Raw genomic sequence first — 25,153 nt, 5'->3', positions numbered from 1 at the left:
ATCCCATAGGCAAAAATATAAAAAAATATGGCTTTAAATGGGTTTCAGCAGAAACTCCAGTTTTTAGAAGCATCCCTTGGGGTTCTTCAAAACCAAGTATGGTCATGTTTAATTTGTGGGATTCTTTCTGATAACACACCAGGGTAATAAAATCACAAAATCATAGACTACTGAGATTTGAAGGGAACAAGGACAACAATTATTATATATAATTACATATATACAATAATATAATATTACAATAATTATTAAACACCTGCTATGAGTTAAGGACTAGCATAAAATTTTTATATTCATCATATAACTATGAGAGACATGAAACATGACAATTGTTATTCATATTTAATATCTGTAGAAATAATTCAATAGGCCAAGTTCAGAAATTATTATTTTTCCAAGATTTTCAAGTTAATAAATGTTGGAGTTAGGATTCTGGCCATGTCTGATTTATTCAAAATCCTGGGTGCTCCCAGTAAGAGATTGTCTCAGACTAGCAATCATTTTATTAAGAGTTAACAATGACCTAAAATCAGGATGACCTTTCCAAGTTTACATTGCTATTTAATGTTTATGTCCTAGCTCTGGTACCAACTAGCTATTTACCTGAGGCAAATTACAAAAACCCTCAGGCTCTATGGAAGTGATTTCTTCATTATAAAAAAATTACACAGCAGGATTCTTCGATATCACAAATTCAAGAATCTGTGTATACAATACTATATTGCCGTTAATTTTCACCAGATCTTACTTAGCAACTGACTATAAGCTTGAATCTAGTTGCTCTTATAAACAATATATATAGAACATAACAAGGCTCATAGATGCCTAGTTATTGTTTTCTGATTTATTTTTCTGATTATATTTATTTGCTGCAGATGAATATGTATAACCAGATACAAATACTTTGCATATCCCCCACTCCCTCCCTTTTGTAAAACAGAAACCTAATACCATTTAAAATTTCTAGTTAGTCCTAATACCATTTAAAACTTTTAATTATTATTGTTACATAATGTAGTTTTGCAGTGATTTAATTGAATATTATTATTTATTTTTATAAACAAAAGTTTTTTTAGCTTTATCTGAAAAAGCCCAAAAAATACAGTGTACATATGAATTTTATCTATAATGCTCCTATAGAATCTTTTACAAGACATTTTTAAAATATGTTTAATAATACATATTTTCACATTACTTTGTGTGACCATTATACTTTATTCCAACCTAAGTTCTCATTTTGTACTGATGCTTTATTAAGCCTGGTCTTTGGATATTATGGGTGCATAAATGTAGTAATTCTTGGTACATGGTTGTTATGAAACCAAAACCTTTAAGGTTTTCATGTAAACTAGGATGACATGAGAATTTAGGAATAGGTTTTCTCCATGGGCAGAGTTGTTGAAATCTTCTCTTTAATAAATTGTTGGCCTAAGTCACAGAGAAAATTCAGAGCATGCTAGTTTATAAAACCAAACACCTGAAAAGGTTTTCTTTTTACTGTTTCTAGAACAAGACACAGTGAAACCAGAAAAGACTGTTTCTCATGGTAAACCAGGTATTTTGCAGGTGGTATTTGTAGTATCGAATTGCCTTAAATGCTCTAGTTTTAGCAGAATGAAGAGCTTTAAGTCCATTATAAAGTTATTAGACAGGATTCATGTCTTAAGTCATCCAGATTCTAGAACACCCCATTTTAGTCACCTTCACAATGTGTTTTGTACTGAGGACTTGCCCCATGCCAGGTATTACACAGCCAGTCTTCCTTCCCATCAGACACATAGCTAAGCACAAAACATCACCTCCAGGGCTCGGGTGAGTGGGCTTTATATGTTATTTTGTTTTCTTCTGTTTGGGGCAAGACATCCTGAGAAAATGTCTGTAATTCAGATTGGCTTATTCAAACATGACCATCTTAGACTCCAAGGCAAGAAAAAGAAATCAACATTTCTCCCCACTTTCTGTTCTTCTTTCTTACTCCGTGTTTGTCTCCAATCCTTCCTTTTTATTTCTGGTCTTTATTACTTGGACAAAGTAGAGGTAAACCAATGTGTCCTGCTCCTAAAGATAAATACAGATGTTACCAAGACGTGTTTATTCATTAGTTTTTATTTAAGAAGAGAAGCTTTACATTTTAACTTAAGCTAATTAAGTAATAATTTAATTTGGAGGCAGCCCCAAGCCTCAGTTGTTCTGTAGACTTATGTACGCCACCCCACGCTGAGTCACTCGCCCAATGTTGTGAATATGGATTGTCCAGGACCTTTCAAAAGTTAGAAACATGCTTTCTCAAAACATCTCTTGGGAAACCTTTCTCTTTCATTTTAAAAATTTTACTTTAAAGAATCTATTTACAATAGGTTTGAGTCAGAACGATTTTATTTGCTGATGTTTTTAAAAATATGAGACATCAACAACAGAAACCGTAGGAATAAAGAAGGCAGAGCTGGAGTGTGAAGGAGACAATAGCTGTCTGTATCGACATAAGCAAACCCTTAGAAACAACTTTTAAAGAATGATAAAAACCTGTTATTTTCTTCACTGTCTCTTATGTAAGTCATGTTGAGGTGTTATTTCAGAGAGAATGGGAGATTTTAGTCTTCAAGTGTATGGCAAATGCATTATCCTCTCACCACATCCCTCTTTTATTTCAGTAATAACAGTCATACTCTTTAAATTCTGTTTCCCAAAGAGCTTTCCCATTTGGATATTTGACCAGCTGATTGACTCCCTTGCTGAATACTTGAAAAGTTTAATTTTACATAGGATCATTGTAATAATCTCTCTTCTTTGACTATGCTGACAAAAACGTAGAGAAAAGAAAACATCCCATAAATGTATCACTTCTGCCCTGCCCCAGCTTTACACCATGAAAGAACCTGAGTTCCCAGGCCAATCCTGGGTTCCCGGGGAGACACCTTGCACAACAAAGATAAAAGGCCGCTTCTTCCTGTTCTAACTCGATCATGAAAAAGGGGTCCATGTTTTATAAAACAAGGCTTCTGTGTAGGCAAATACAGTGAAATACAGTAAAGGCAGGAGATAAGGAGCGTGTTGGCAGGTGGAGATGATTTGAATTAGGAAAACTCTTATGGCAAGACAGCTAGCTGCAAAGGACATCGCAGGTGGACAAGTTTTCTTTGTGCTTCCGTCCAATTTAAATAAAGGACATCACTTGCTATTTTGTTAAGGAAACAGCTACTTTTTTCTCAGTATTGGTGTTATTTCAAAGAGAATACAAAATATCAAGGTTGAAATATGTCATTGTTTTGTACTGACACATTTGAAATTTCTACCTGTGATAACACTTTTTCCTGTCACAGAAGAAAAAGGTGCCAAGCAGATAAAAGCTACCGCAATAGAAAAAACAGGTAAATAGATATTTCATATTTTTCTTCTGTATATCGGTTCTTTGTTATGTGGGTGTACGCACACAGCTTCACTGAAGTTTGCACACGTTTAGTGCTGTAAAAACTAAAATTCTAAATTCTTGTAAATAACTAGAGATATACTCAGTAAAAATTGACCCTGGAAAACTGAAATAACATAATTTTATTTTTTATAAGTGTGACTGACTTAAGTTTACATATAATTCATGAAAAGAATCCATGTAATGCATTGATTATCATGTACTAGTAGGTGTTTGATCTTATCTTCAAACCATGTTTTCTCAGATTTTAAAGACATGAAAAACTGAAATTGTCTGTATTTATGTGTTATATGGAATCATTTCCTCTCATGAGCCAAAGACGAAAAAAAAAGAAGAAAAATGTCCTTTCATGAGAACTCCACAGAGAGTTATGTGGTTGAATAACTTTTAAAATCTGCCCTATAGCATAAAAGATCGGCAGAATATGTAATATTAAAGAAAAACAGTCTATTCTTTATTATTTTATGTGAGAAAAATAAAGAAGTGATAAGAATGGACAAAACTGAGTCGTCATTCCTATGGACTTCTGGAAACACTGCATCTCCTTTATTTGATTCCATGACAGAAATCCTATCCACCTTGGTCGTTAATAGAGTTCCATCTCTTATTAAAAATAATTCCAAAGGAATAAATCTGTGAAGTAATTTCTTTCAACTGAGATAATCAAGATAATAAGTATTTAAATACAGTTTCTCAGAGAAAAATATAATAGAACTCAGGAAAGAAGTATTTAGAGAAATTATAGGCTATTATTACATGAGAAAAAAACTCCCATGGGGCCACTTCACATACCTCTTATGACAATTGTACTCTATTCAAACCATTGCCTAAACTCATAATTTCAGTTAATATGCCCTTAATTTTCACCCTAACGTGTTAATATGGCCTCCTGAATATCTCATTTAGTTATATGGGTATTTGGGGATTATAAAGAAAGTAGCCCAAAGTATTTGTGTTTCAAATGCACCGATTGTTTTCGAGTTTACATACATTTTGTGTCTTAGCTTTTCATTAGCAGTGTGATTAATCTGTTTGTTGACAGTAAAATAATAGAGCTCAGAGAGAATGAATTAAGTTTAAGATACGGAAATCTAAAAACTAAGAAAGTTAACTATAAATGTTAAAGAGTTCTTTTTTCCATGGTTTACACTTATCAATATGGCATTTATTTTTCTTCATTCTCCACAGTCAAGCCTAAACCAGCAAGTAAGAGATGAAAAGAATAAAAACTGAAAAATGTGGCTTGGTCATTTTAACTTTAAGAATTTGCTGTTTTAATTGTTATTTTTAGTGTTGCCTAAGACTAAAACACCTATAGAGGTGATACATTAATGTTATTGCTATGGCTCTGATTTAACACCCTTCTCTTTTGCTACTAATTAATAGTTAATTATACAGAAGAGATATCTTGAAATTGTAACATTATTATTAACATTAAAACAGTGAGTCCATATCGGCTGTAAAAGAACAATAAGAAATGCTATACAATGAACCATATACTGTTTTAATTTTTTTATTTAAGAAGCATTAATTATACTGTAGGTATTCATTGGTATTTAGAAATCCATAAAATTATAAACATTTTGTGATGAGATAAGCAATGGACAGGTAAATATCAATGATATTTGATATTTCAGGACAACTAACCCTGGAGGTGATGACAAAGAATTAATGTTTGGCAATTATCATTATTTACAAATATTTTCAACTTTATTCAAAATATCCTACCCTATGTGGCTTCATTGAAGTTCCACTTTTGATGTAAGAGAGAGATCTCTCTTTTTTTCAATTCAAACATTTTTCAGAGGACTAAGAGGCATATCAATTACATATTTTGATTTTGCTTATAATGTCCTAGACTTAATTTGCATTTATCCCTGAGACTTCTAACTGGACCTGGAAAGAGAGTGTGTGTGGTCCAAGAAAATAAAAATGCAAATGTGGTGCTTTCTGGAATAGGGCAGATTTAGGTTAACTTTTCGACAAGAAATAAATGTCCAGCATCAAGTTGCTTCTGACCCAGCAAGAAGGGAACTAGGAGTCAGAGCATGTAACATACGATAGGCAAATGTCATCTGCTCTAAACTATCCCAAAGGAATGGCTCAACCTTCGGCAAAGACAGAAAAATCCTCTTTTTGTCATTCCCCTCTTCGTTGTATTCTATCTTATTTTTATTCCGCATGGCCCCAAGAGGGCTAGTACCTTCCAACTGTCTTACAGGATGCCCTGAGACTGAACCTGACCTTGTTTTTAATGCGTTTCTATGGCAATATGCATTCTGTGTTCCAAGTTACATGCAAATGACTTGGGGGCATGCTTCCCATATCAATGAGCACAGCCTGCAAATATATAAATAAGAAAAGCTTGCTACACAAACAAGCCACAGATTGCCAGTTAATTTTGATTTCTCTCTCTAGAAAAAGCTGAACATCAAGAAAAAGATTCACCACCTATAAAAACAGGTGTTTTTCCCTTTTTGGTTTGCATTGTCTTAATTCACTACTTTTATTACATTTGAATATTAAAGCAAAGCAAGGAAGTGCTTTTTATTTTGTGGGAGTGCTTAGTCCTGTGGTTTTGTGGTAAAATCTAGTTTCTCAGCCATGGGACTGTGGTATTGCTGACAAACATTTTGCTAAATATTATAACCAATATGTATGGATTGCCAAACACGCTATTATAATACAGCAGTATTAACAAAGTAGTATTTTCTTTCATATTCACAAGGCCCTTTCCAAATATTATTTTACTGTTGTCAATATTAATATTATTTATCATATTGATGACATTGATTCAGTTTATAGTATTGTAAAATATCCTATAAAATTGCACATAATGTATTCCACTGAAAACTAATCATGAATTTCAACAAGATATATTTTCTTAAAATAGAAATTATCTCAGTGTATAGTAGTTTAATTATTTTAAGAACATTAATCCATTTTAAATATATATATAATATTTGGCATGGCTCAAACACTAAGGCATATAGGAGACTGAGAAAATATCCCTCCCTCTTCTCTTTTTTTCATATATATGTATAAATATATATACAAATACATATATACAAATGATATATATCCACTTTTTTTACACAAATCATGGCATAGTATAAACAGCCCTTTCCCTAAATTTTTTTATTTAACAGTGTATTTTGAAGATTTTTTTATATCAGTAGATAAAAATTTATCTCATTAATAGTATTATCTTATATAGTTGTGCACACTGAACTAGTCTCTGGTTGACATATGATTGAGTTATCTAACAAGCTTTCTTTAATGATATACAATAATAAATACACCTATCTGTTTAGTTTTGTGAATTTATCTTTGGGGTAAAATTTCCTAAAGTAACATTTTTTAGTAAAATGGTATTTTCAATGTAATTTTTATAGATTTTGTCATTGTTCGCTAAAATAATTGTATCAATTTGTATTGCCTACTGTTAATGAATTAGTTAGTTGACCTAATTTTAAGTGATTCAAATTCTTCACAGTCATGGACAAATGTTGGCTACTGTTTAAGTTATATTGGAGAAACAGATCATGTATTTAAATGGTATAGCTTTGCATTTTTCACCTACCACTTATTTGTTCTTCTTAAGATTTTATAAAGTCAGCTTCTTCATTCAAAAACTAGATTGGGAGAGTTTAAATAGTTAATATGAATTAATATTAATATATATTCTCTAAAAACAGTAATAAAACATACACTTTATGCCATTAAAAAACAGTAAGGAGTTCAGATTATTATGAGCATTCATATTGCATCAAATCAAAGATGAGGTTTTACAAGAATAAAAAAGAGACCACGAAGAATCTATATTTTGAAGCTTTACAACTTCTCCTTTGGGGAATTCATTGGGAATATTACTTTAAAATTACTCAGAATGCATTGCTTTTTGCTCATTTTAATTGTAAGTTTAGCCTTTGGCTATTTTAACTTGAACAAACAGAAACAGGAAATTAAAATGGCTGATATTTTATCTATAGATAGAAAATTATCACTAATTTTCTTTTCTTTTTTACTTTTTAGACAAACCAAAACCAACTTTAAGTAAGTGTACCATTTTAGAATTTTAAGATCTTGCTATTTGTTTTAAATGTAAAATTTATCTGAATTATACATGCGGTCAAAAGTACAGTTCGTTAAGGCACTGGTCATAACGCCTTTGACGATGCGAATGACTCCGACTGAGAAAGAGTGTCGTGCAGTGTGCTCGCTAACCCCTGCGGTATCCACTGAGCACCTGTTAGATGTATTTCCGCACCGGGATGTACGAGGAGCGCCTCAAATGAGTTTTTGTTGTCGTACCTGTGAAATGAACACACTTACCATGATAACTAATACCGGGGTGGAAAAAAGAAGTGGTCACAGCTCTCTTTTACATACTTTCACTTTTTGTTAAGATGCATTGAGTAAGCATGGTATGGAGTTGCCTCTACTAGTCACTACTGGCTTAAGAAAAATTCAGGTCACATAACAGCTGCCTTCAATTATTTAATTTTAACACACTAGCTTCTTACTTTCATATTTTTTCAAAACTGAAGGGTAAGTTGTTTTTTGTATTTCAGAATTATTATTTTATTTTGATGTTTCAAACAATAATAAAAATGCAACAGTTTATGAAATCTATCTTTAAAATTTATGAATGTTATGCAATTTCATAAAGATGAAATGTTTATTTAATACTGTGAAATTATGACTCAGACTTTACCCTGGGCTAAAAATATGTACATTTCAATCAATAATATATCTAGAAGTTTTATCTAAAGTTTTTAGAATGTCGTGACATATTCTTACAAGTGCAGCTACAATTTTCTTCTGAAGAGATTCTATGCCAATGTAAAACATGAAATGTTGCTTTTGAGATGGAGAAAATCTCTAGTCTATTTAGTTTGTGTTATTGCTACTAATGTAAAGAATATAATAAAAATTAAAGATTGAAAGTCAAAGCTAGAATTCCCATATGAAATACAATCATTTGCAAATACTGTTTTATTTATGAGACATTATTTAATTTTCCATCTTAGTTTTTATAGAATATTTTAATTAATTTTTCTTGAATTTTGAAAATAGCTTCCAAAAAAGTTATATTAGATTGCTAATTAAATGTATCAGGTTTACAGAAAGTGTTATCACTTCAGCTGATTTGTGAGGAAAGATATATTTTCAAAAACCTGACATGTTATATTTTTAAATATTATTGGTCTATAAATTTACTTCAGAAACAAAACAAAACACTAGTTCTGCATTATCATAGGCTAAAGAAAAATAACATTTTATATCTTGTGTCAGTACTCGAACTGTAGTGACCATGAGTCGAGTTTACTTCTGTGATATCCTTCGACCTCAACCCCACCCACTGCACTTTGTAAACCTTATGCGTGGGTTGCTTTAGAAATCTGCTCAATGACCGCGTGCGCGCATGGATATAGGAAGATCGAGTTAAAAGCTTATGTAATGGGGATTTATAATTTGTAATTATTTATAATTAAGAAAACCTACCAAAGGACTTAGAATTCATTAATTCTACCATATGTGAATAGACTCTTTAAGATTGTTTGAAAAAGTGGTTCTATTTCCAAACTAGGTTTCTAGTTATAGTTTTAGAGATTTTAGTTATCAGCGTGTTTGCCGTTTTGAGTAAACGCCTCGGTTGTCCTGACGGTTCGAATTCAGCCCAAAGCGTCTGCAGTTGCTGAATTGTCTACTGCTTAAATTAAAAAGTGACTTTGTTTTTTCTTCCTTTTTCCGCTCTTGTACTTTCTTCTCTAAAGAGGAAACATCCGAAGTCAAAAAACCAGGTAAATCTTTGTTTCTCGAGGAGGTGACCGGCCTTGCGGGGAGCGCGAGTCTGACCGCCCAGGCGCGCGGCCCGGGGACGCCCCCCGCGGCCCAGAGCGCGAGTCCGCCCACCCGCCTGCCTGCGCGGGGCCCGGGGACGCCCCCCGCGGCCCAGAGCGCGAGTCCGCCCGCCCGCCTGCCTGCGCGGGGCCCGGGGACGCCCCCGCGGCCCAGAGCGCGAGTCTGACCGCCCAGGCGCGCGGCCCGGGGACGCCCCCCGCGGCCCAGAGCGCGAGTCTGCCCGCCCGCCTGCCTGCGCGCGGCCCGGGGACGCCCCCCGCGGCCCAGAGCGCGAGTCCGCCCGCCCGCCCGCCTGCGCGCGGCCCGGGGACGCCCCCCGCGGCCCAGAGCGCGAGTCCGCCCGCCCGCCCGCCTGCGCGCGGCCCGGGGACGCCCCCCGCGGCCCAGAGCGCGAGTCCGCCCGCCCGCCTGCCTGCGCGGGGCCCGGGGACGCCCCCCGCGGCCCAGAGCGCGAGTCCGCCCGCCCGCCCGCCTGCGCGCGGCCCGGGGACGCCCCCCGCGGCCCAGAGCGCGAGTCCGCCCGCCCGCCTGCCTGCGCGCGGCCCGGGGACGCCCCCCGCGGCCCAGAGCGCGAGTCTGCCCGCCTGCCTGCGCGGGGCCCGGGGACGCCCCCCGCGGCCCAGAGCGCGAGTCCGCCCGCCCGCCTGCCTGGGCGCGGCCCGGGGACGCCCCCCGCGGCCCAGAGCGCGAGTCCGCCCGCCCGCCTGCCTGCGCGCGGCCCGGGGACGCCCCCCGCGGCCCAGAGCGCGAGTCCGCCCGCCCGCCTGCCTGCGCGCGGCCCGGGGACGCCCCCCGCGGCCCAGAGCGCGAGTCTGCCCGCCTGCCTGCGCGGGGCCCGGGGACGCCCCCCGCGGCCCAGAGCGCGAGTCCGCCCGCCCGCCTGCCTGGGCGCGGCCCGGGGACGCCCCCCGCGGCCCAGAGCGCGAGTCTGCCCGCCCGCCTGCGCGCGGCCCGGGGACGCCCCCCGCGGCCCAGAGCGCGAGTCTGCCCGCCTGCCTGCGCGCGGCCCGGGGACGCCCCCCGCGGCCCAGAGCGCGAGTCCGCCCGCCCGCCTGCCTGCGCGGGGCCCGGGGACGCCCCCCGCGGCCCAGAGCGCGAGTCCGCCCGCCCGCCCGCCTGCGCGCGGCCCGGGGACGCCCCCCGCGGCCCAGACGCGCTTCCTCCCCGCGGAACAGGCCCGAGGGCCTCGCGGGTGTCAGACGAGCGCGCCGACCGTCCCCCCGCCTGGCTGTCCCCGCGCTCCTGTCGCGCCTGGGCCCCCGCGGCACCCTCACCCCCCTCGCGGGAGAAGCCCGGGCCCAGGACGCGGCGCGGGCCGGCCCGTGTTTCTCACGGCTCCTCCGCTGCTGCCTGAGAGGGCGGCACCTTTCTAGGCCTACCCCTTAGGCATAACATTATTCATAACTGAGACACAGGACTATCCGTAATACTAAGGAGTAAAACTTAGAGCAAGAGAGGAAATCCAACTCGTACAGGGCTGTAGGAGAACAGTCGGCGTGCTGGAGCTTCCCCAACGTTAGGATCTCCGAAGACCGTCGGCAAGAAGAGCGGGAAGGGCCCGCCTCCCGGGGCCGCCACCGCGCCCGCCGGGTCGGGTCGCCGAGCGCTCGGCTCCGGCCAGCTCCCGCAGCGGACACTTTGTCAAGGCCGATTCCTTCTAATTTCTGTCTTTTTAGCCAGGCCTAGTATTTTTAAAGAAAAATAATCATAACACATTAACCTTACTGAAGTATTTTTCTGAATTATTTTGTTTTACAGTTTTATAGATGAGGTCTGTTCCTGAATTAGCACTGAAAACATAAGGATCCCAAGAGAAAATGTGTTTTTAAAAAAAAACACACACAAAACCTTTCTCTTAGCATTAAGTTAATTTGTATAAATTTGTAATTCTTAGAAACTTAAGAATTAAGTCTATATTAGAACTGCTACGAGTCTCAAAATAAATTGTGTAATGGAGATTCCTTTTTAAAATAACATTTTCAAGCCTAATCTTTTAAATTAGGCTAACGTTGGTAGAACGTAGAGGCTACCAGTCCTCTTCTTTTTCAAGAACTTAGAATATCTGCTATAGTATCTGAGACAATCATCTCATTTTATATCTTTGTCCTACCTAAATACAGTTGAATGGAAAACCACATTCCTTTGACGAATTATAATCTCTCATTGAAAATATGTAGTTATGAAAAATTGAACTGATTGTGCATGTTGCTTTTTAAGATTTGATTTTACAGTCCAGTTGGTAGTTATTTGTCTTTATTCACCTTTGAAAGGAAAATAATTTTCAATGATATATTTTTATGAAATTTGGAAAATTAAAACAAATATTTAGATTAATTATATCATCAAAAGTAATTTTCTCAAATCAAGTATTATTATAGTTGAACCAAAACACTTAATTTAAAAAAGATCCTGCTGATTTTAGTAAGTGTTTGAAAAGCATAAACGTGTTCTGACACCTGCAAAGATTAATAGATTTTTTCTATATCTCACATAAAAGCAATTAAGGTATTCAAAGACCCATGTTCTCAGGCAATGGAGAGTTATATTTCTTCATTAACTCTTAGACAATAAGGAGAAAGTTAAAAGATATTAGAAACTTTTATATAGTTCATTGATGTGTAATTTTTTTGCATTTTATCTGAGTTAAACAGAACTGGTTTTCTTTTCTTTTTTAGCAGAAAAACCTGCAAGAGTATCAGGTAGGTAATGTATCTATTAATGATAAGTTCTCTTTGGTAGACAGTATGAATTTCAAGCTAAAATTCATAAAATATTTATATTTTTAATGTATTTAGAGATTGAGCCATTTTATACTAAACCCTCTGACAAGAATTTGTTAACTTTTAATCTTGTGCGGAAGCTTAAAAAAAATAAAAGTGCATTATTTGAAATGACAGCTTGTAACCGAAATACCTTATCATGTTCTTGAGTCTGAAAATTAAAGTGTCTTGCATTCAAATATATAAACATTTTCAGTGATCAAAGTAGAATGAAACAAAATAATCTTGTTTCTGCTTTAAACCTTTAATCTCTAAAAATTTTCTATAGATCATATATGGTCAAGTAATTTTGTTTTAATTTTTGTTGTTTCCTAATCTTCATTAAGTTAAATGTAATTGCATGTCTGAGAATAACATAGGAATGACCTAATCTTGTAGAGCATAAACGAAGCCTTCAGGAAACACTTTGTAAAATATCAAGATCTAGGCATAGGTAGGAGTTCTAAATATACAGGATAAAACTGTACATTTTTCTACAAGTTCCTAAAATTTCAGGAAATAGTAATTTTGATTTCCATGTTTCCAGAGTAGGAAAAAACAAATTATTTTAAATGTGTTGTTTAATGCAATAGCATGTGAGCCACACGTGTAATTTAAAATCTTCTGGTTGATACTTTAAGAGGGTAAAAATATAATTTTAATAATGTTATTTAACTCTATACATACAAATACTATGCCCACATGTATTCAATATAGAAATGTATTGATAGTTTCTATTATTATTTATATTGAGCCTTTGGAAGCATGTGTGTATTTTATATTTACAGCACATTTCCTTTTCTACTGCTCACATTTCAATTCCCCAAAGCTATATATATCACTCAAAGGTCTTTGACTGCAAAACGTAAAACTCCATATGGACTTGCTTTAGGGATTTTAAAAAGGATAATAATTACAAGGGTACAGACTTCCTCACTAACACAAGGGCAAAAGGTAGAGCCGACCCTCAGTACAGGCCTCTGAAACTGTCCTACTCCACACCTTCCCCTACAGCCCATGGTGGTCAGGGCAGACTTCCTGAAGGAAGTGATCCCAGAATTTGTACCTTGAAGAATGGTTAGGTTTGTTTACTGGAAAAAGATAAAAATGGGTGTAAAGAAAAACTTACTTCTGTGTGCTTCTCTTTTGCTCTTGCATAACTACCACACACCCAACACTTCTGATACCAGATGTGTGGATTCTTTTTCCACATCAAGCAATTCTCTGTGACACCAGCTGGTTGTCCTACAATTCAATTAAATTCTGACTTTAACTAGACCTCATTGTTATTTGTCTGAACCATCTTTTCAATATTATGTACATGTGTAATTTGGGGGGGGTTAGACTTACTTATTTTGGTCATTTGTCTATTACTAAAGGAAGTTCACAAATAGTTCTGCTTGAAGCCATGATCCCTTCTACCCACATTCTCTAAATATGCTCTGGTGCCTGCATTGCTTGTTTTTTTGGAAGGGACCAGGTCCTCTACCTCCGATAGGTCATTTTTTCTGCTTTGGTGCTGGATGTACAGGGACCATCCTTTATTCCTAGATATTTTGGTCAGGAAAGGGGAGTATTAATAGGTGAGAAATAACTGGTGTAAAAACGGAGGAGAGGTATCTCTTCCTGAATTCTAATGGTTCATTCTGATTGAGCTGCTTGAAACCATTCAGTGGACTGGATTCTCAAACATCTGGGTTTCTATTGTAGGAATAAGAAAAGATGCTGATAGAATCAACAATACACTAATATCTCTCTATAACATCAGTGAAAGTACCATTGCAACATCAAATTTTTGATGATTTATAGACTATTATTGTTTAATCAGTGCTTGTTTTGTGTGTTCCTTTTTTTTAAAAGTAGTTTTCTTATTTCTAAATATTCATTTTATATTCATTCTGTATCTTTTTCTTTATAGAATAATTTGTTTTCTATGGAGTTTAGAGAAGCACATCAAGAGGTGTTAGATTGTACTATATTTATAATATCTATTACCTTAAAAATTAAAAGCGATATAAACACATCATTGAATTTCAAATGGAGCAACCATTTCTTCCTGATATTATTATTTTAAGACTTTTGAATCTTTTTCTCTGAAAAACAAATAACTGTATATCTTAAAACATTCTTCTCCAGGAACTTTCCAAAAAGTAAAATATGAAATAAAGCAAAGAATTAAAAAAATACACTATTAAATGGCAGGTGGCGCCAAGGGAAGACCTTTCAGCTACAGGAGCTGCAAGGCTCTTGACATGGCTGAGACATTGATAATAAACTCATAACAATGGGTGCTGGGGTTTCAAGAAAAAGATTTTATAGGGACCCATAGTTGTTTTGTTCTTATTGTCTGGTAGTCAATATTTAAATAAAGCTAGGTTATCTTTCCCATCGAAATGAGTATTTTAAAAGGAGTATTGTAATAAGAAAATTTCTTGAGATAATTCAATGTGGAAATTTAACTTGAGCATCTTGCCCTGTATCATTTTTCTTGATTCTGACTAGTGAGCATTTTGCCATTTAGCACCTCAACAAAACTATCTTCATAGACAGGTTTGGGATCATTATAAAGTCTCTGAGATCTAATTTTGATATCAAAGATAACAAATTTAATTTTATAAGGCCACACTGATAAAACTTTATCTTTTCTAGAAGTTAATTACTTTTTAATGAAACTTCAAACAATCTCTGCAGAGGAATAGCCAGGACTTCCTTTTTTTAGACAACCTCCTTTATAGTTTACATTTAGGATTTGCTTTTTAAAGGTTTCTAACTTTCAAAATGCCTGTTCATTGGGTGGTGTTGTGGGGTGTTGTTTTTTTTGGTGGTTTTTTTTTGGTTCTGCATTGAGTATGAAAATTTCAATATGTGAAGTGCTTTGTGATATAAATTTGTTGTTTGTTGTTTCTTAGACTCACACTCATGGTGACCTGTTTCTGTAATTGAAACCTTGATTTTGACCTTATATATTTTTCCCTTTCCCTTACTTATCTGACCTTATCTGTCTGTACTCCTGCTCAACTTTTATTCCACAGCTATCGGTTTCTTACCCCTTGTGGGTTGCTGTCCTGAGAATGAGTCCTGGCTCATCAGCTTCCCGAGGTCACAGGGACTAGCACTCAGGCATCATGGTGAGCCCTTTATGCTCACCCGCTGTTGCACTGGGCAAAGTGCCTTCCAGTCTCAGCTGATGATTTCCACTTGTCCTGACTCAGTTTTCAGAAAATATCTATTTATTGGCTATTTGGTGGTTCCCTGTTCTCCAGTCTCTCAGCTTTCTCATTGCTTCCCTCTGCTTCCTTCTCTACAAACACTGACACCTGATGTCTTTTAGACTCTTCGTTTGTCCCAATCCACATGTATTTTAAACTTCATATCATTTTGTTATAAATATTATCCATGAGTTTTGCTCTCTGTTTAATGGGACATTTGGAGGAGATTTAAACGATCTGTTAAAAGATAGAAGCTACTATCTTCTCAGAATCTCCTGGGACAGTCTTATTTTCAGCCTTCCATCCCTGACAACAAGGGATGGCTGCACCCAACTTTGCCCCTTGCACACTTAGTGTATGAATTCCAGCTTTAATATAAGCACTTGCCCACATGGTGACTTCAGCTTTCGTGTATCATGAGGGTTTTTTCCCCCTTGGGGCAGAAGGATTCTGTAGATTTCCTTTACCTCCTCTGAGCCCAACACTACTCCAAAGATCTGATTTTGTAGTTGTTGTCTGTTATATTATCAGAAGTTTGACTGTCCAAGTTGTTTTTTAATGTGACTCACAAATCTTGTTTTAACCAAGATTCATGCCTTACTTTTGCAAATTAAAAAGTAAACTATCTGACGTGCTACGTCCAGGCAATTGTATCAACCTAAACTTGCTACTAAAACTGTAGGCATTTTTTCATTAGAGAACCCAAAATTTAATCTTCTTTAGAACAAAACCATTCTTGATTAATACATATATTTACAAACCTTCAAAAAAGGAAAATATGACTTTATGTAGTGTATTGAATGTTATTTCAGATATATATAATGATTGTTTTGAGAAATGGCTGATTTTTGTTTGTTTTGTTGGAGGTTGCTTGCTGGGGTGGAATATTGGTGTCGATCACTTGCTGGAATAGAGTGTTGATGATGACTACTAACATCAATGTAGTTTTTATTAAAAACAACTTAGCCCCAAATTCATGGTAGGAATATAAAAGATATTATAAGGCAGTGTCTGATAGGCACATTGGCTTCAGATGGACTGGTTCCAATCTGCTTAAAAGCTGTATAAACTTGAGAAACTTACTTAACGTCTCCATGCTTAGTAATCTTATTTTTAAAATGTGAATTATAATAATAAATTTGGGGCAGATTAAATAAGATAGAACAGGGTGAATAACTAATGATTGGTGCATAATTAGTGATTATTAATTGGTACCTTTCCAACCCTCCTGCACCCTTCCTCAGTGGGCTCATCCAAACTTGCTATCTCTTCATGGATAAGACCCCAACTTGTTCTGAAGCCTGACCTGCCTTCTCAATAATGTCTCTCGTTATATGAGGAGGATAATGATAAGGATGGTGATGGTGATGATTATGGCATAATACTGGGCTACTTCCCTAGTCAAGGACATATTTTGCTAGTTAAGCTTTTGTGTCAAAATTTAGAAAGTGATGAGATGAAATCGTAATAAGAAAGAACATCTCATTTATTTTGGGGTGGATTTAAAACAGTCCCACTATCTGGAAAGAGGGTGATTAAATTTACAAAGATTTTGTTACAGGAGAAAAAAAAAAATGAAGCCATTACTTTGGGCTGAAATCTGTTAAATAAGTACCAGCCGCCATGCTAAACCCCCTGCCCCCGATTACGCCTTTAGCTGGACCCCAGAGAAGGTCCGTGCAGAAGGCACATTGGGTGAAATGTTTGTCGCTGCTCGTTACCAGTCTTTGGATAGCAGCAGCGCGCCCTCATTCATTTCCTGGTGATGTTAAGTGGCCCTGACGTTGCCCTCAAGACAGCTGTGTCTTCCCCGAGTGACAGGACAGACACTCAGAGAGGATCGCACACGCTTACTGCATGCCCTGGAGTCACTGTGTGTCAAATTCCAAATGTGAACGGTCTCCGCACCCTTGATTATTCCCTGGGCTCGATTTCAAGAGTTCTGTGAATATTGCTCCGCGTACCAACTTGTTTTCCTTAAAACTCATGATTGTTTTAAATACCAGCGTGTAGGGGAGACTGTCATACCCGAGAGCCAAAACAAACACTGTTAGCTGTTACTTTGAACTACTGTGGATCCTTATGACATCTAGAAAAATATCTCATCATACTATTGACACATAGCCCGCAAACCAGCTCAGGAGATAACCTGGAGCGGTTAGTATTTCTGCAAAGACAAACTGATGCAGGGAACCCGATAGAGAAAGAGGGGTGACGAAGAATCCGAAGCTCCAGACTGTTACTGTGCGTCTGTGCATAAGGAGTCCAGGAGTTTGCCTATGAGTATTTCTTGAAACTCTGCACAAATCTGAATAGGCTGCTAAAGGGAGTAAATAAAGAGTACCTTCTGGTGCACACATGCATTATTTAGGAAGTTTTTATTTATTTATCATGTTTGCTAAGAATATGCAGAGCAGACTGGCCACAACACAGAACTTTTCTTAAAATTAATATTCTATGCCATCAATGTGGATTCTTTAAAATGTTCCTTTTCTCTGAATTATAATTTCTTTCCCTCTTTCCCATTTTTTTACCTAACACTAGCCTCCCATTCTCCGAGGAAGAAGCATTGCTTCTCTGAAAGCATGTTTTCAGTGACTCCATTCCTTCTCGCCTCCCCTAATCCTTGCTTGTCAACCACATATCTCCAGCTCTTATTCTAAGGACCCCTCCTCCCTTTGCCCATAAATATCTTCACACTATTTTCTTGTGTGAAATTTCTCTTCCCTTTTTGCCTCCTGATGCTATTGTGCTCTTGCTCTGCTTTCATCTATAATCATAATTCTGAAAGAGGTCTCCCAGCAATTCTTCACCAGCCCTTCAGGCGTTAACTTTATGCGACCTGAATATTCTGCCTGATGCTTTCCTCCCTCACATGGGGCCCTTCAGACTCAACCCAGACCCCAAAGCGCAAAGCTTAATTCCCTTTTCTCACTTCACCTCCATGCTTGGCCACCCGGATGCATCGACACTGTTGCTCTCCCCACACTTTTGAAAATGCTTTCCTCTCTTGGCTCGTGATATAAGACTTTTGTTGTTGTTGTTGTTGTTGTTTTCAGTATGGGAACTCTGCTGTTTTCTCCCAGAGGCTGAGTTCTTCCATTCTTAGCTCTCTTTCCTACCCTCCTGCACCCTTCCTCAGTGGGCTCATCCAAGCTTGCTATCTATCTCTTTGTGGGTAAGACCCCAACTTGTTCTGAAGCCTGACCTACCTTCTCAATAATGTCTCTCATTCTTCCTTTTCATTTCTACTGATAAAGTTTTCCAATATTTCAAATGTATTAGACCACGTATATAATAAATGTTCAATATTTATTCATTGCACTTTTAGAATAAATTTTACATTTCTTAACCTGAGGGTCTAGAGCCTCTGTGATCCAGGCTTAAATTACATTTGAAATATTATTTTCTATACCTACCACAGATTTCAACCCAATTTAAATGTCCATGTTCTTAACATTTCTGTATCTAAAACTTTGGCCCTGCCATTCTCTTTTGCTGGAATGTTCTTCCCACCTCTGACTAAATGAACCTTCAAAGCCCATCACCAATGGTATAGATTCAAAAAAAAAAGTCTTTGATCTCCATAGGAAGAAGTGACCATTCTACCCTTGAGAACATCTCCCATTTATTTCGACAATTGTCACATACTACCTTGAGGCCCATAGTATCTTGTATCTGTCTGAGTACATGTCCATTTTCTCCACTTGACTGCCAGTTGCGTCCAGGTAGTATTATGTTTCTTGTTGGTTCTTTCAGAGCATGTAGCAGTGCTTTGCATGTAGAGATAGACTAGTTTAGTTAAAATCACAAGGGTCCAGACGCTGAGAAAAATTAACTTTCTATCTTCTAGCACTTTTTCAAATGTGTTGTTTAAAGGGAAATTTTTTTTAAATTACCTTAACCTCAATGTTCTCTTGTAAAATGAATATTATTCTACCTATTTTATAGGTCTATTGTGAGGCTTAAGTGAAAACATATGTAAAATACCTAAAAGAATACATGGCACAGAAAGAGAGCTCATTGTAATCATTATAGCTGAAAAGTAATATTTCTTAAATGAACAAATTACAGGAAAACTTGAAGGTAATTTTTACTTTGATTGTTAAACTAGAAAGGTCACCTTTCTTTCCTGTTTGAGGAAATTTGCATACTGACCTGTTTTACCCCTTTTCTATTTATTCATGAACTGCTGGTATGCAAAACATGAATAAATAATACAAAACTGACCCTCTTTCAGATCATTACTAGTGCTAAAGGTTGATATGAAATTTTAAAGATCATATAATTATATTGTGCAAGAATTATCTCTAACAAAATTATTTCCACATTATTCTACTATGTACTTTTAAGTAGAATACACAAAAAACAAGCAATATAAATAATGCATCTTATGAGTCATTGTTTATATATTTAAGCTGTATTTCAACATTTAATGCTTTTTCATTGCCTTTACAATTATCAAAAGTCATGTAAATAAAATATGTGGATGGATATTTTCCTCTTGGCCTACATTGTGTATGAGAATCACTTACCTCAAATTCTCTAAATTCCTAAAGTGATGGTTAAAAAAAAAGATTTAGGAGTCAGAGGAGGGAGGGCACCTTGGGGAGGGTCACTGCAGGCCCTCCTTGCTTTAGCCAGCCTTTGCTGCCTGCTGACCACAGTCCTGGCATCATGGCATTTGTTTCCTCCCCATGCTTTCTTAAGTCAGAGAATTTGCCTTATTTCTCTGGAGGGTCTTATTTGTAGAGACACTAGATGCCCACTTTATAAGTTAAAAGATCCTGTGACTCTTGAAACCCAATAAATACAATACTTTCAATTTGGGAAATATGGAAAATGAATTTTTTTTATTTTTATTTTTTACTCTAGAAGATTTTGAAGATGTTTCAGCTTCAAAGAAAGCTGAAGGTGAGTTTATTATCATAAGTTCACTTACAAATTTTTTTCTCAAGACCATAATATTTCAACTGCCTGTTTTATTTAGCTATTCTTGGCCTAGTCCTTACCTTTTCCTAAGCAATGTTTATATGGTAGATGTGTTTTTATACAAACAGCTTTTTTCATTATGTGTGTGTGTGTGTGTGTGTGTGTGTGTGTGTCTTCATATATTGAAGTTACTAGTTGGACACTGGTTTATTTACAAGTAACTATTAGATGCATTTATTGGCCAATCTGCTTACAAGAGCAATATTTCAAAATTATCATATCATCAAGGATTAGGGGGATGTTAGTTGACAGCAGGAGGAGCAGATAAATGTTCAAATATGAGCTTAACATATTTTCATTAAGAAAAAATAAGATAACTTGCCTATACTTGCAGCAATAGCATAAAGAAAAAAAGGAAGGAAGGAAAGAGGGAGGGAGGAAGGGAGAAAGGAAGGAAGGAAAGAAGGCAGGCCTCAAACCTCATAAAAATCTAGTACCACTAGATGTACAATTTTGAACAAGTCTTCCCAGGACTAAATTTCTTCTTTATTGCAGGGGTTTCAACTAATTTGAGGCATTTTTTTCCTGAAGGGTTTCCTGGCATCCTAGTCTGACTTGTTACATAACAGATATTTTCTACTCTACTGCTAAACTTGCCTGTGGACAATAAGAGTTTGCCTAAGAGTTGTTCTTGCCATGAAAATGTAAGTTCTGTGGCAGTGCCCAGAATTAATTAGCAGTGTAGAAAATAGTGCTTTGCGAAAAGACACATGGAATTGGGTACCTGAGTCTTCTGAAAAATGAATTATACTTGTTTTAAGATACATTTTTAGATTTTTTAAATGAATTATAAAGAGCAATGACTCAATATATTATTTTTGATTTCTAAACCATTGCTTCTCAAACTATCTTATACATGAATCACCTGACAATCTTCTTAAAATGAAATAAGTCTGAGTTGCTGTCTAGGAACTATATTTATATCAATTTCCCAAATAATGATGAAACTACTGGTACATGCATCACACTTTGAGAAGGGAGGTTCTTGAACTTGTTTAGAATTTGATAAAATCTAAAACCTATCATTTGATAAAACACACACACACATACACATATACTCACATCTTAACATTTTAATACCTCAGGGTTTTACAGAAACCCTACCCACCAAAGACCATCTATAGAGAAGGGCTTCTAACCTGGAGAGAGGGGTTCAAATGAATAGCTTCAAATTACCCATCACTAGAAAAGCACATGGTGCGTATCACAACAGCAAAAAAGTCCTTGTATCAGGTAAGAAAAGGAAAGGATCCAGGATGCCTGTCTACTGCTATTCTTTCATGGTGAGGATGGTCACTAAAGGCTTATGGCCTTCTCTAATTTAGAGTTATTTTGACTACAGTGGTCATCTTGTAGCCAGATTGGACTCTTACCATATTATAACAGCACCAAAGTTCTCTTTTAAGAGTGGAATGTGTGTCTGCTGGCCCTCGCCCACCAACATCCAACACATCAGGAAGTTTCCTGTTTGAACAGTTGCCAGGAGCAGGCTACATTCTTTTCTTTTATTGGCTCCTCTTCTCTCACTGGCTCTTACCTGTTAAATTTTGTAGTGAAAGACTGAACAGAATAAGAACCTGGAGTATATTATAAGGAGGCCAAGGAGTTCCTGTTTCTTTCATTCTGTGCACCTGTTTAGACAATTTTAGTTCCTTTCATATTTGTTGTATAACAATTGTGAATGTAAAAGTTATTTACTTTCATATTTTTGTATCCAGTAGAAGAAGCTGAAGATGTGTCTTCCACAAAGAAGCAGAAAAGTAAGTTTATAATTAGATTAAAATTGTTAAGTGAATCTATGCTAAAGATAATACATATACAATAAGTTGAAACTGAACTCTCTGAAGAACAGTATCAGAATAAAAAGATTTTTAGCACAGACATAAAGTATAACATTGAAATAGGTCATTTATGTTTCAAAGATAAATTCATCACTTTTTGTGTCAGGCAAGAGGCACGTATTTGGAGGAATGGCAAAGGAATGGCTGAAGTGGCATTTATCTCCAACCATTCTCCCCAGCTCTGCTCCTGAGCACTTCAGCTGAGCCTGTGCTTAGATGCGTTACTGTCTGCTTTATAAAAAAGACAGCCGAAGTGATACGCTGAACTTTTTCATATCAAAAAGGAAAACATGTAGGTATAGGTCATTGGTTAAAAGTTCTTTTTTATTTATCTACCTATATAGTAGGCTCTTAATATTCAATTTTGGGGATCGTTGATTCTAGAATGCGATCAATATGCATGTGCAACTACGAAATTCAGTGTCCAAGATCCTTGTTCTGCTACTTCCAAATCAGACATTTTTCTTCAGATGGTAAAGCAATACCATCTGAATACCAGTTTTGGATTCACATATGCATTAAAATTGTTGATGGACAGAATAAAAGAAGCAATTTTAAAAATAGGTATAATGAGTTCGTTTTACATAATGCTTTTAAAGTAAAGAATAGGCATTTATCTGAAGAAATGATGTCTGTTCTCTGGGTTCTGCAATGCTTCTTAAATATATTTCTGCAGGTGATTATAAAAATCCCCTCTGCATTAGTAAATGCCTCCTACTCTGTATTAGAATATGATTCATTGAATGAATATTAAGAGCCTACTGTGTCCCAAGCTCTGTTTAGGTGTTAGAGATACTCATTATAACGTCTCAAATTATCAGAATGTGAGAAATACAAGGAAAGAAGCAATCTTACCAATATGTTTAGATGTTGTTGCAAAATCCATAAAGTCAGTCTGGGCATGTTTCTGATTTATACAGCAACACTTTCCCAATTCTTAACCTACTGGTAACAATTTGTGGCAATATCACATAAACACTTAAAATCTCTTAAATAAATATTAAAGCATAATTCAATAAGATAGGTGGATGGTATCAGTGTCAGTTCCCTGGTTGAGGTACGACACTATAATTTTACAAAGATGTTACCATTCAGGGAGACTGGGTGAAGGACACATGGGGTCCCTCTGCATTATTTCTTATAAATTGTATGTGACTTTACAATGGTCTCAAATTAAAAAGTTTAATGAAAAATAAATAAATCAATATTTTTATAAAAAGATATTACATATTTTAATTGCATTGGCAGACTTACTGTAGCAAAACAACAGTTCCTATTTTCAACTTACTGTGAAGTAGTCCTGTAGTCAGATGTTCACGCGCCTTTTACATAAGCTCTAAAACCTGCAGCTATAGTGATGTTTTCATTAGTAACCTATTCAACGCCAATTAAATAAATGTGTCAGAACAGAGCCTGCCTCTGACAAGGTTCAGCCGGAAGGTAGGTGCCTTTGCTGGACTCTCCCGCTTTTAGCGGTGGTGCTCTCGTTCCCCTGAACACAGCCTGGCTTTCTTTGCCGTCCCTCCTGGTAGCCTGTCTATCCCCCAAGCTGCCGCAGCCTCGGGGCTGGGGGGCTGGCGCGAGTTGTGTTACTGCATGTTTGGTACTAGAACAAAGTAGAAAATAATTCTGCATGAGATGAAGTGGAAAGGAAAGTAACTTTTTTTCCTTCCAAGATTTCTCCAAACTATTTTCATCATTGAAAACCGAAGGATTGAAGTCAGTTGACACCAATCCCTGAATATTAATCTCTTGAATCATATCTTGCTGCTTCGCTCAGCCTCTTTGAACCCAGGCTTTTCTTCCCCCCTGACTTCCTTCCCTTAGCCAGCTGCCTCATATTCCCCGTACTAATAGCTTCGGTTGCCGTTCTCTTTCCTGGCCACCTGCAGAAGTCTGCGCGGTGACAATGCGAGCGGGCAGGGGGAGCACTGACGGGTCGGTAGGTGTGCGGGATTGTGGGGAGAGGCTGGACAAGCCCCCCCGGGGCCGGAGCTCCTGCTTGCGCCCCCTGTGTCGCGGCTTCCCTCGGCTTCGCCCCGTCCCTGTGTTGCTTTCTGCTCTGACGGCAGAGCTGCTACCTGCAGGCACGGCTTCAGTGAGTCCCACAGCATCTCAGGAGAGCACTGGCCCCGGGGTGAGGGCCGGTGGAAAACCTCAGCAATTTAGGAACCATAGGCGCTCCGTGGTATTATTAAAACATTACAAAAACAAGAAGAAGTTGGTTACCTTGCATATTGATAAACTTGTGTTTTGAAACCTACGTAACAGTTTTTCTGAATGCTGTGCACATCAGTAGCTTTCTATAAAGGAAGCACTTTGACTTTATGCTAGGCCATTTGTATTATCATTTAGTAAGGGCTTATTATGTGCCAGGAAGTATTTCAAGTGCTTCATGTGTGTTTACTTATTAATTTCCACATTTCTATGAGGTTTTTGTTGATGTCTCAGTTTTACACATGAGGAATCCAAGACACAAAGCTTGGGTAAGCCGCCAGCCATCACCAAGGCTACCTGGCTCTAGGAGCCACGTCAGCTGCATTGTAATATCCGGCCTTGCCGGCCTTCACCTTCCTTCTGCCTGCTTTGACTGATTACCCTGTTCCATTCCCTAGGCCCCATCAGTTTCTTTCAGTGTGTGTACTTGAATGGTTACAACGGCTATGGATTTCAGTTTCCTGTCACTCCCGCACAGCGCCCTGGGGACAGCTCTGGCCCGCCAGGTTCTCCAGGACAGAAGCAACAAGGACAATAGACACATGTGCCATCATTAGAAATGCTTTGAGACTCTGAGAACAGGATCTTCCATTTGTCCACACTGGTCAGACACATGAAATAAAGGAATTTGGGGAATTTCTTTGAAAATAATTTACTATTCTGCCTGATGTGGGGGAAAAACGTGAGTAAAGGGATTGAATAATAGCAGACATGCTGAAAGATCTGGGGCTCAAGACTCTGCTATTTGTATCTGTTGCTAGTGTGGGTGCTTATATTTTTCCATTTCCAGTCACTGTAGGATTGTTCACAAATTAATTTAATGTTTACTTAATAATAGTT

General features: G+C 37.9%; 1 protein-coding gene across 11 annotated transcripts in view; it reads left to right on the top strand.

Moving 5' to 3' along the window:
* TRDN (triadin) overlaps positions 1-24,952 on the top strand; it is a 254,186-nt gene extending 229,234 nt beyond the window's left edge. For 6 of the 11 annotated variants that reach the window (XM_081140218.1, XM_081140222.1, XM_081140227.1 and 3 more), the window contains 8 exons: positions 1,508-1,555; positions 3,321-3,368; positions 7,463-7,483; positions 9,208-9,234; positions 11,971-11,994; positions 20,139-20,177; positions 21,974-22,015; positions 24,712-24,952. In XM_081140218.1, the coding sequence (XP_080996344.1) occupies positions 1,508-1,555; positions 3,321-3,368; positions 7,463-7,483; positions 9,208-9,234; positions 11,971-11,994; positions 20,139-20,177; positions 21,974-22,015; positions 24,712-24,851 (389 nt within the window). In that variant the 3' untranslated portion in view covers positions 24,852-24,952. Of the gene's footprint in view, positions 1-1,507; positions 1,556-3,320; positions 3,369-4,615; positions 4,634-5,845; positions 5,891-7,462; positions 7,484-9,207; positions 9,235-11,970; positions 11,995-20,138; positions 20,178-21,973; positions 22,016-24,711 lie in introns of all 11 variants that reach the window. The other 5 variants (XM_081140226.1, XM_081140219.1, XM_081140223.1 and 2 more) reach the window with 3 other exon arrangements.
* Positions 24,953-25,153: the final 201 nt, after the last annotated feature.

Source organism: Miniopterus schreibersii (assembly GCF_964146895.1).
Source record: "Miniopterus schreibersii genome assembly, chromosome: 6".
In the NCBI taxonomy this organism is placed as follows: Eukaryota; Metazoa; Chordata; class Mammalia; order Chiroptera; family Miniopteridae; genus Miniopterus; species Miniopterus schreibersii.
This window is presented reverse-complemented; position numbering and strand designations above follow the sequence as displayed.